Here is a 12047-nt window from a genome sequence, read left to right as displayed (position 1 = left end):
CTGACATGATGACTCCTTGCTGTCCCCAGTCCACCTGGCCGTGCTGCTGCTCCAGTTTCAACTGTTCTGCCTTATTATTATTGGACCATGCTGGTCATTTATGAACACTTGAACATCTTGGCCATGTTCTGTTATAATCTCCACCCGGCACAGCCAGAAGAGGTCTGGCCACCCCACATAGCCTGGTTCCTCTCTAGGTTTCTTCCTAGGTTTTGGCCTTTCTAGTGAGTTTTTCATAGCCACCGTGCTTCTACACCTGCATTGCTTGCTGTTTGGGGTTTTAGGCTGGGTTTCTGTACAGCACATTGAGATATCAGCTGATGGACGAAGGGCTATATAAATACATTTGATTTGATTTGAAATTACAAACTTTCACCAGATGATATTATTTCTGGGTAACCGAGATTAACGAATGACTAGTTCCAGAAAAGATGCTGGGAAATGTGAGAAGACCGGCAGCAAACAAGGGGTATAAAAAACATGTTTTTTTAAGACACCGGTACCTTCTAAATCGAGAATAAAGTATCGGCAAGTAAAGGTTGGTTGAAAGTTAATGGACCCTCTGCTAGGAGTCAGTAACAGGCTTCAACCATGAGGCTAGAGGTTCTACTCCTCCCTGACTATATAGATCACAGAGATCTAGAATTCATGTGTATCATTCAAGTTTTCTATTTAATTCTATGCTGTAAAGGTAACCTCTGCTCCTCCTCTCCTTCCCTCCAGACTCCCTACAGATCTATGTCTCTGAAGAGGAGGTTCCCCCTGAGCAGCAGCACTGTGAGCAGGAGTGGAGCCCCAGTCTGGGACAGAAGGACCCAGAGACCAAACAGATTATGGAGGAACAGGAGGAAGTCAGGACCAGTCAGGAGGAAGAGCAGATTCAAGAGTTGGGGCCTGATATCACTGAGTTTAATTCCACTCCTTTCTGTGTGAAAAGTGATTGTGATCAGGAGGACCCACTTTAATGATGGACTCTTCCACAAACCCAGACTGTGGAGAACAGAGAGTGAGAGAGACTCTAAACCAGTGGATCTCAAACCTTTTGAGCAGCGACCATGTAGGACTTGACAGCAACCCACCATTAGATCCCAGCCCACCATTGGATCCCAGCCCACCATTAGATCCCAGCCCACCATTGGATCCCAGCCCACCATTAGATCAGAACCCCCCAATGGGGGAACCCTACACCTGGCCCTTTTATGGCAAGACCTTCAAACATCTGTCCACAAAGAGAGAAAAACTGAAAATAGAAATAACATCTTCGTTCAGAAGATGGGAATAAAAAGGCAGGATGTGAACAACACTCTTAGGAAAGGAGAGCAACTCCAGACCATTCATACTGTGGGTTTCAGATAAATACATATACTGTACCATGGACTTAATGTTGTAAAACAACGTATGTAAATAAAGTTTGATTTGATTTGAATGACAAGGAAATGATCAAACAGTACAGAGTATTTTAGGAAATTCACAGTTCTGCTGTTCAAAGTCTGTTTAATTTTTCCCTTCATTAGAAACAGCAATATCTGGTCATTTGATTTAGGTCAGGCTGATGTAATTGATAAATGAAATGAAAAACAATTCCAGAAAAGGTATCCTTGCATTTATCCAAGAGTATTTCCAAGAGTATTTCTCATAAATTCTGACCTAATGCTGCTCATTCATCATGTTGATTTAATCTTGTATGGAGTAATGATAAACTGTTGACTCCTGGGGAAGAATAGATTCTCCCAGATCATCCTATACTTATGATAACCACTATTTGTCTGCATGTAGTCGTCGTTTTCCTTTATTACTGGTCTGCAGGCTGCCTTGCACAGTAAACTCCCATCCAGCTGGCGGCGCTGTTGTGTTTCTGGGTTCGTCACCAACTAGAACAAAGAACGTCCCAAGATTCCTTGACTAGAACACGGAAGTAGGATTGGAAACGAGTTATTTTTTCTGTTCCTTGTGTTGAGTAAAGAAAATACATACTGACTCAACAGGCTACCCATCTCTAATTTGACAGAAAATGTCTAAACTACAGATGTTGTGTGTGTTTTTAAATGAGCGTTTATCGGCGGCTGCTGTGGATATTTTCGGTGCCGTTGAGAAAACGGTAGTGGAGTACCAGGAGGAGAATGATCGGCTACGGAGACTGCTGCGGAGGACACCAGAGATACAACTATGTAGAATAGGTTCGTATGTAGATACTGATAGCTAGCTATGGTTATACTTTATTGATAAACTGTTAACTGATCACCACTTCATACACGTTTAAAAAGTTGTTTTTAAACCTAGCGTGCATGGATAAAAACATTGTCATAAAAACAGGAAGTGAATTTAATTTATAATTAAAAATGTATACACTTTAGAAATACATAGCTTATCTTCAATTACTGAGAAGCAATTGAAAATGGATTTTTGTTTTTAATTTTTTAATTGGCATTATAGTTAACCTAGTCTTGACTTGACTGGCTTAAAAATTCAAATTGACCCCAACCCTGATGTCTGAAGCCTGATAGAGCCCCACAGTGAGTGTGTAATAATACCCATAAAACCTAGCGGTCAAACAGGGAAATGGTTTCAATCGTTTTTCCACCATTCATTTTTAATTTTAGAAACACGTCAAATAAGGATTTTGTTTAATGCTTACCCCGGTGTGACGTTTGGATAACTATGTAAATCTCTCTCAGACAAGGTGACTTTTAGCAATGTTTTCGCCACTGGCGGTCAGTGCTGTTAAAGATGGAGGACCATCTTTAAAAAAATGATGAGCACTGCCTTATACAGCATATTGGATGACTCATTCATATTCCATTCACCCAGCTCAATGTCACAATGATAGGTTTAGGCTACTCCATGATACTCACATTTTCCCTATACCCATCATGAGGTTGCAACAGCCTAGCCTATGAACGAAAGTTCACAACACAGGTTGAAAAGAATTTGAGTAATCAAGGTGACAGACAGCGACACATTTAATACCGCCTTGCGCACTCTTGCCTGCATCCAGCTGATCTAGGGTGTAATCATTTGTCCAACAGTTGCAAACAAGAATTTCAATTGGACAAATTCAGGTATGTTTATCCCTGTTCTGTTTGCTTCTGTTTAATGAAGGTTTTTTTCAACAGAATCTGCAGAATGAATAAACCCCTGATTACACGCAAATGCAGTTCACTTCCGTAGCAGCAACATACAAACAGTATGATCACTTTGAACACTGTAGCTATAATTCCTACTCGCTTTTACGTGCTCTCACGTTTTCCTTTCAGTGCACAACACATCAGCTGTCTGTGACCACAAATATTTCCAACCCAAACAGGACTCACACCCAAACAGGACTCACAGGATTCACACAGGACACCCTAGCCCCCCGACACATAAACTATTACAGCATAAATGCTGAAGGCTGAGACAGGAGGGGTCAGGAGACACTGTGGCCCCATCCGATGACACCCCCGGACAGGGCCAAAAAGGAAGGATATAACCCCACCCACTTTGCCAAAGCACAGCCCCCACACCACTAGAGGGACATCTTCAACCACCAACTTACCATCCTGAGACAAGGCAGAGTATAGCCCACAAAGATCTCCACCACGGCACAACCCAAGGGGGGCGCCAACCCAGTGAAGGACCTCGGCGTTACTCTGCCTCCCACGTTACTCTGGACCCTGATCTCTCTTTTGAAGAACATATCAAGACTGTTTCAAGGACAGCTTTTTCCATCTACGTAACATTGCAAAAATCAGAAGCTTTCTGTCCAAAAATGATGCAGAAAAATTAATCCATGCTTTTGCCACTTCTAGGTTAGACTACTGCAATGCTCTACTTTCCGGCTACCCGGATAAAGCACTAAATAAACTTCAGTTAGTGCTAAATACGGCTGCTAGAATCCTGACAAGAACCAAAAGATTTGTTCATATTACTCCAGTGCTAGCCTCCCTACGCTGGCTTCCTGTCAAGGCAAGGGCTGATTTCAAGGTTTTACTGCTAACCTACATTACATGGGCTTGCTCCTACCTATCTCTCTGATTTGGTCCTGCCGTACATACCTACACGTACGCTACAGTCACAAGACACAGGCCTCCAAATTGTGCCTAGAATTTCTAAGCAAACAGCTGGAGGCAGGGCTTTCTCCTATAGAGCTCCATTTTTATGGAACGGTCTGCCTACCCATGTGAGAGACGCAAACTTGGTCTCAACCTTTAAGTCTTCACTGAAGACTAATCTCTTCAGTGGGTCATATGATTGAGTGTAGTCTGGCCCAGGAGTGTGAAGGTGAATGGAAAGGCTCTGGAGAAACGAACAGCCCTTGCTGTCTCTGCCTGGCCGGTTCCCCTCTTTCCACTGGGATTCTCTGCCTCAAACCCTATTACAGGGGCTGAGTCACTGGCTTACTGGGGCTTTTTCATACCTCTTTCTGTCGTAACCGGCCACGGCCGGGAGGTCCATGGGGTGACGCACAATTGGCCGAGCTTCGTCCGGGTTAGGGAGGGGTTGGCCGGTAGGGATGTCCTTGTCTCATCGTGCACCAGCGACTCCTGTGGCGTGCCGGGCGCAGTGCTAACCAAGGTTAACCAGGTGCACGGTGTTTCCTCCAACACATTGGTGCGGCTGGCTTCTGGGTTGGATGTGCGCTGTGTTAAGAAGCAGTGCGGCTTGGTTGGGTTGTGTATCGGAGGACGCATGACTTTCAACCTTCGTCTCTCCCGAGCCCGTACAGGAGTTGTAGCGATGAGACAAGATAGTAGCTACTAAAAACAATTGGATGCCACGAAATTGGGGAGAAAAAGGGGTAAAATAAAAAGACTATCCAAAAAGAAAAAAAAATGTTAAACCATTTTAATGAAATTCACTGAGGAGTATGAGCTTCCACTGATATTCAGCTCTATTTACGCTCAGATTTGAAAATTGCCAATTAGCATGTAATTAGACATCATGCGGAACTACAAATCCCAGGAAGCGCCTGCACGTCATCTATAGCTGACCTCTTTTCTCACAGGTATTTTGTCATTTTAAAACTAGTACAAGACAGTTCACGGAATTGTTCATTTAAATAAATTTTTGCCAGTTTATTCATTACTACATTTAGAAGACGTTAGATAGTTAATCCATAGATTTAAAAAAAAACTTTGCCTCGATTCTGCAGTCCCGTCCAGATCATTATGGTGTTTGAAGTTCTTTGTTTGTAGTTCTTTGTGTTTGTAGTTCTTTATGTTTGTAGTTCTTTATGTTTGTAGTTCTTTATGATAGCCACATCAGGAGCTGATTAGCATTTCATTTTTGGGTGGTAAATACAGGTGAATATATTGATAAAAGTCACCTTGTCCTGGAGAGATTTACACGGTTATCAAAACGTCACGCCAGGGTAAGACTCCTTATTTTAAGTCATTGTAAAGGGTAAGACTCCTTATTTTAAGTCATTGTAAAGGGTAAGACTCCTTATTTTAAATCATTGTAAAGGGTAAGACTCCTTATTTTAAATCATTGTAAAGGGTAAGACTCCTTATTTTAAATCATTGTAAAGGGTAAGACTCCTTATTTTAAATCATTGTAAAGGGTAAGACTCCTTATTTTAAATCATTGTAAAGGGTAAGACTCCTTATTTTAAGTCATTGTAAAGGGTAAGACTCCTTATTTTAAATCATTGTAAAGGGTAAGACTCCTTATTTTAAGTCATTGTAAAGGGTAAGACTCCTTATTTTAAATCATTGTAAAGGGTAAGACTCCTTATTTTAAATCATTGTAAAGGGTAAGACTCCTTATTTTAAATCATTGTAAAGGGTAAGCCTCCTTATTTTAAATCATTGTAAAGGGTAAGACTCCTTATTTTAAGCCTCCTTATCTTAAGTCATTGTAAAGGGTAAGCCTCCTTATTTTAAGTCATTGTAAAGGGTAAGCCTCCTTATTTTAAATCATTGTAAAGGGTAAGACTCCTTATTTTAAGCCTCCTTATCTTAAGTCATTGTAAAGGGTAAGACTCCTTATTTTAAATCATTGTAAAGGGTAAGCCTCCTTATTTTAAATCATTGTAAAGGGTAAGACTCCTTATTTTAAATCATTGTAAAGGGTAAGCCTCCTTATTTTAAGTCATTGTAAAGGGTAAGACTCCTTATTTTAAATCATTGTAAAGGGTAAGCCTCCTTATCTTAAATCATTGTAAAGGGTAAGCCTCCTTATTTTAAATCATTGTAAAGGGTAAGACTCCTTATTTTAAATCATTGTAAAGGGTAAGACTCCTTATTTTAAATCATTGTAAAGGGTAAGACTCCTTATTTTAAATCATTGTAAAGGGTAAGACTCCTTATTTTAAATCATTGTAAAGGGTAAGACTCCTTATTTTAAATCATTGTAAAGGGTAAGACTCCTTATTTTAAATCATTGTAAAGGGTAAGACTCCTTATTTTAAATCATTGTAAAGGGTAAGACTCCTTATTTTAAATCATTGTAAAGGGTAAGACTCCTTATTTTAAATCATTGTAAAGGGTAAGACTCCTTATTTTAAGTCATTGTAAAGGGTAAGACTCCTTATTTTAAATCATTGTAAAGGGTAAGACTCCTTATTTTAAATCATTGTAAAGGGTAAGACTCCTTATTTTAAATCATTGTAAAGGGTAAGACTCCTTATTTTAAATCATTGTAAAGGGTAAGACTCCTTATTTTAAATCATTGTAAAGGGTAAGACTCCTTATTTTAAATCATTGTAAAGGGTAAGACTCCTTATTTTAAGTCATTGTAAAGGGTAAGCCTCCTTATTTTAAGTCATTGTAAAGGGTAAGACTCCTTATTTTAAGCCTCCTTATCTTAAGTCATTGTAAAGGGTAAGACTCCTTATTTTAAATCATTGTAAAGGGTAAGACTCCTTATTTTAAATCATTGTAAAGGGTAAGACTCCTTATTTTAAATCATTGTAAAGGGTAAGCCAACACGAAACACAGCCCTTATTTTAAGTCATTGTAAAGGGTAAGCCAACACGAAACACAGCCCTTATTTTAAGTCATTGTAAAGGGTAAGCCAACACGAAACACAGCCCTTATTTTAAGTCATTGTAAAGGGTAAGCCAACACAAAACACAGCCCTTATTTTATTGTAAAATCCCCTGTGGGGGAAAATGAATGGTGGAAAAACGTTTAGAACCACTTCCCTGTTTTGACCGTTTTATGGTTATAACTTATACTGTGGTTATTTGGTATTTTATTAGGATTCCCATTAGCTGTTGCAAATTCATCAGCATTTTAAACAGGCACACGTAGCCTACATATCAATACATACACACAAAGTATCTAGGTCAAATAGGGGAGACTCGTTGAGAGGTGTTGCTTTATCTGTTTTTTAAACAGGTTTTCTGTTCACTTGAGAAATTTCAGATGGAACGGAGTCCGATGCAACAATGGCTCTTCATAATACTGATCACAGCTTTCTTGAATTTGTTCTGGATTTGGGGACTGTGGTAACCTCTGCTCCTCTTCTCTGTCCCTCCAGAACCCGTGCAGCTCGCTGTCTCTGAAGAGGGTTCCCCTGAGCAGCAGCACTGTGAGCAGGAGTGGAGTCCCAGTCTGGGGCAGGAGGACCCAGAGACCAAACAGATTAAAGAGGAACAGGAGGAAGTCAGGACCAGTCAGGAGGAAGAGCAGCTTCAAGGGGTGGAGCCTGATATCATAGAGTTCATATTTACTCCTCCTTGTGTGAAAAGTGAATGTGATCAGGAGGACCCACGTCAAGATCCCATACTTGCTGAACACCCAACTCTCAGTCCACTGAAAATGTCTAAACTACAGTCGTTTCAAGAGTTTTTAAATGAGCGTTTAACGGCGTTTGCTGCTGTGGAGATTTCCGGGGCATTTGCTAAAGCAGTATCGGAGTACCAAGAGGAAAATGATCGGCTACGGAGACTGCTGCGGATCACACCAGAGATACAACTATGTAGAATAGGTTTGTATGTACAGAAACTGAAAGGTGAATAATGTGGGGCCACAGGTGGCCTATCGGATTCCTGAGCCGACTAGGTGAAAAATCTGTCCGTGTGCCTTGAGCAAGGCACTTAACCCTCATGTCTCCTGTAATTGTTGGAGATGAGAGCGTCTGAGTTCCAGCGCTGTGTATTTGATCTGTACGTGTGCCTTGAGCAAGGCACTTAACCCTCATGTCTCCTGTAATTGTTGGAGATGAGAGTCTGAGTTCCAGCGCTGTGTAGCCTGATCTCTCCGTGTGCCTTGAGCAAGGCACTGTATCCTGTAATTGTTGGAGATGAGAGCGTCTGAGTTCCAGCATTTGATCTGTCCGTGTGCCTTGAGCAAGGCACTTAACCCTCATGTCTCCTGTAATTGTTGGAGATGAGAGCGTCTGAGTTCCAGCGCTGTGTATTTGATCTGTCCGTGTGCCTTGAGCAAGGCACTTAACCCTCATGTATCCTGTAATTGTTGGAGATGAGAGCGTCTGAGTTCCAGCGCTGTGTATTTGATCTGTCCGTGTGCCTTGAGCAAGGCACTGTAACCCTCATGTCTCCTGTAATTGTTGGAGATGAGGCGTCTGAGTTCCAGCGCTGTGTATTTGATCTGTCCATGTGCCTTGAGCAAGGCACTTAACCCTCATGTCTCCTGTAATTGTTGGAGATGAGAGCGTCTGAGTTCCAGCGCTGTGTATTTGATCTGTACATGTGCCTTGAGCAAGGCACTTAACCCTCATGTCTCCTGTAATTGTTGGAGATGAGAGCGTCTGAGTTCCAGCGCTGTGTATTTGATCTGTCCGTGTGCCTTGAGCAAGGCACTTAACCCTCATGTCTCCTGTAATTGTTGGAGATGAGAGCGTCTGAGTTCCAGCGCTGTGTATTTGATCTGTACATGTGCCTTGAGCAAGGCACTTAACCCTCATGTCTCCTGTAATTGTTGGAGATGAGAGCGTCTGAGTTCCAGCGCTGTGTATTTGATCTGTCCGTGTGCCTTGAGCAAGGCACTTAACCCTCATGTCTCCTGTAATTGTTGGAGATGAGAGCGTCTGAGTTCCAGCGCTGTGTATTTGATCTGTCCGTGTGCTAACAGCAGCAGTTCAAGACTCTCTCTCTCTTTTGTGCAAGTGAAGTGAGTTTGGGAACAACTGAAAGTATCTTAGTTTGAAATAGTTTTCACGTACAAACTTTATCTGTCTGAGAAATCTTTCAAATTACTAGGACGTGTACAAGCTTTATTAAAATATCAAGTTTGGGAGCAGAAACTATTTATCTGTATCGTACATTATTTTAGCTCCTGATATTATTTAGGATCAATGCCAATAAAGACATTTTCAATTTAAAAATCGTTGAGATCTATAATTCACGTGATTCAAGTGTTCTATTTAATTGTGTGGTATATAAATAACCTCTGCTCCTCCTCTTATTCCCTCCAGACTCCCTGCAGCTCTCTGAAGAGGAGGTTCCCCCTGAGCAGCAGCACTGTGAGCAGGAGTGGAGCCCCAGTCTGGGGCAGGAGGACCCAGAGCCCACACAGATTAAAGAGGAACTCGGGACCAATCAGGAGGAAGAGCAGCTTCAAGGGCTCTTTGATACCAAAGACTCCATATTCACTCCTTCCTGTGTAAAAAGTGAATGTGATCAGGAGGACCCACTTCAGTCCTTGACTCTTCCCCAAACCCAGACTGTGGAGAACAGAGAGAGTCATTCTAAACCTGTGGATCCCAAGCCTTTGTCTAAGCACATGAGGATTCACACAGGAGAGAAACCATTTATCTGTGGTGACTGTGGGAAGAGCTTTATTCGGAAGGCGCACCTAACCAGGCATAAACTGACTCACACAGGAGAGAAACCATTCAGCTGTGGTGACTGTGGGAAAAGCTTCCGTCTCAAAGGGAACCTAACCACTCATAAACTGACTCACACCAGAGAGAAATCATTTAGCTGTGGTGACTGTGGGAAGAGCTTCCGTCTCAAAGGGAACCTAACCACTCATAAACTGACTCACACAGGAGAGAAACCATATAGCTGTGGTGACTGTGGGAAAAGCTTCAATCGTAAGGTGAGCCTAACTGAACATAAACTGACTCACACAGGAGAGAAACCATTTAGCTGTGGTGACTGTGGGAAAAGCTTCATTCGGAAGGTGCATCTAACTGAACATCAACTGACTCACACAGGAGAGAAACCATTCACCTGTGATGACTGTGGGAAAAGATTTATTCAGAAGAGGGACCTGAGGAGACATATACTGATTCACACAGGAGAGAAACCATTCACCTGTGGTGACTGTGGGAAAAGCTTCAATCGGAAGGGGCACCTAACCATGCATAAACTGACTCACACAGGAGAGAAACCATTCACCTGTGGTGAATGTGGGAAAAGCTTCAATCGGAAGGGGCACCTAACCATGCATAAACTGACTCACACAGGAGAGAAACCATTCACCTGTGGTGACTGTGGGAAGAGCTTTATTCAGAGGAGGGACCTAAGGAGGCATATACTGATTCACACAGGAGAGAAACTATTTAGTTGTGGTAACTGAGGGAAAATTTTCAATCAGAAACAACATGGCTGCTTAGTCTGATAATATATTAATTTAGAAGACTAATCTGCTAACACGTGAAAAACATCCACAAAGACTGTAAATGAGGACACAGAAAGGAGACTTAAGAGTTTTGAGATACACCCAAGATCCCCTGTGGACCAACTCTAACTGGTCCTCCTGATCCTGCTCAGTCCAATGTCACAGTAATTATATAATGGGACTGTTGTCTGAACCTAACAGGTAATGTTGCTGCTCTTTGTGTATGAAATGGACAATCTGCAGTTCAGACAGCCACCAGTTTTTAGGTGAACAACTGAGGGATGGTGTTGGAGAGGTGTGAACACTCAATGTCGTAGTCCGACATGGATACAAGATGTCCAGATCAGATGCAGGTTGCCCAATAGGCGGCCCGTGGGGGATTTATTTGGCCCCCAAGTTTTCTGAGCAAAACAAGATAATATATAGAATTTTATGTTTTTGGTTCGTTGGATATTTATTTTATTAAGTGCCAGTAGGAGGCACTCTTTCCTCTGGTCTAAAAACATATCCCAATGCCCCATGGCAGTGATTGGGTCACTGCCCTGTGTAGGGTGCCGTCTTTCGGATGGGACGTTAAACAGTTGTCCTGACTCTCTTGAGGTCATTAAAGATCCCATGGCACTTATCATTAGAGTAGGGGTGTTAACCCCGGTGTCCTGGCTAAATTCCCAATCTGGCCCTCAAACTATCACGGTCACCTAATAATCCCCAGTTTACAATTGGCTCATTCATCCCCCTCCTCTGTAACTATTCCCCAGGTCGTTGCTGCAAATGAGAACGTGTTCTCAGTCAACTTACCTGGTAAAATAACGGATAAATAAAATAAAAAATACAATTCATTTCGGGGGATCTGTTCCCAAGTATTCTCACGTGTAAATAGATTTACAGTACCAGTCAAAAGTTTTAGAACACCTACCTTACATTGTAGAATAATAGTGAAGACATCAACACTATGAAATAATACATATGGAATCATGTAGTAACCAAAAGTGTTAAACAAAGCAAAATATATTTTATATTTGAGATTCTTCAATGTAGCCCCCCTTTGCCTTGATGACAGCTTTGCACACTTGACATTCTCTCAACCAGCTTCGTGAGTTTGTCACCTGGAATGCATTTCAATTAACAGGTGGATCTTGTTAAGTTAATTTGTGGAATTTCTTTCCTTAATGCATTTGAGCCAATCAGTTGTGTTGTGATAAGGTAGGGGTGGTATACAGAATATATCCCTATTCGGTAAAATATCATGTCCATATTATGGTAAGAACAGCTTAAATAAACAAAGAGACAGTCCATCAGTACTTTAAGACAGGTTAGTCAATCCGACTTTAAACGTTTCTTCAAGTGAAGTTGCAAAAACCCTCAAGCGCTATGATGAAACTGGCTCTCATGAGGACCACCACTGGAAAGGAAGACCCAGAGTTACCTCTGCTGCGGAGGATATGTTCATTAGAGTTAACTGCACCTCAAATTGCAGCCCAAATTAATGCTTCAGAGTTCAAGTAACAGACACATCTCAACATCAACTGTTCA

General features: G+C 41.7%; 1 protein-coding gene across 4 annotated transcripts; it reads left to right on the top strand.

The window, feature by feature from the left end:
• The first annotated feature begins 1905 nt into the window (after nucleotides 1-1905).
• On the top strand, nucleotides 1906-10474 carry LOC118376491 (oocyte zinc finger protein XlCOF6.1-like). Of its 4 annotated transcripts, XM_052507848.1 has the most exons (3): nucleotides 1906-2177; nucleotides 7465-7481; nucleotides 9375-10474. In XM_052507848.1, the coding sequence occupies exons 1-3, from the start codon at nucleotides 2012-2014 to the stop codon at nucleotides 10470-10472; spliced, it is 1281 nt and encodes a 426-aa protein (XP_052363808.1). In that variant the 5' UTR covers nucleotides 1906-2011; the 3' UTR covers nucleotides 10473-10474. The 4 variants fall into 4 exon arrangements, with proteins under 4 accessions (XP_052363808.1, XP_052363810.1, XP_052363809.1 ...); XM_052507850.1 differs by lacking the exon at nucleotides 7465-7481 and having other exon boundaries at nucleotides 9364-10474; XM_052507849.1 differs by lacking the exons at nucleotides 1906-2177; nucleotides 7465-7481 and adding an exon at nucleotides 7499-7914 and having other exon boundaries at nucleotides 9364-10474.
• The last annotated feature ends 1573 nt before the right edge of the window (nucleotides 10475-12047 follow it).

This window comes from Oncorhynchus keta, unplaced genomic scaffold (assembly GCF_023373465.1).
Source record: "Oncorhynchus keta strain PuntledgeMale-10-30-2019 unplaced genomic scaffold, Oket_V2 Un_contig_3269_pilon_pilon, whole genome shotgun sequence".
In the NCBI taxonomy this organism is placed as follows: domain Eukaryota; kingdom Metazoa; phylum Chordata; class Actinopteri; order Salmoniformes; family Salmonidae; genus Oncorhynchus; species Oncorhynchus keta.
This window is presented reverse-complemented; position numbering and strand designations above follow the sequence as displayed.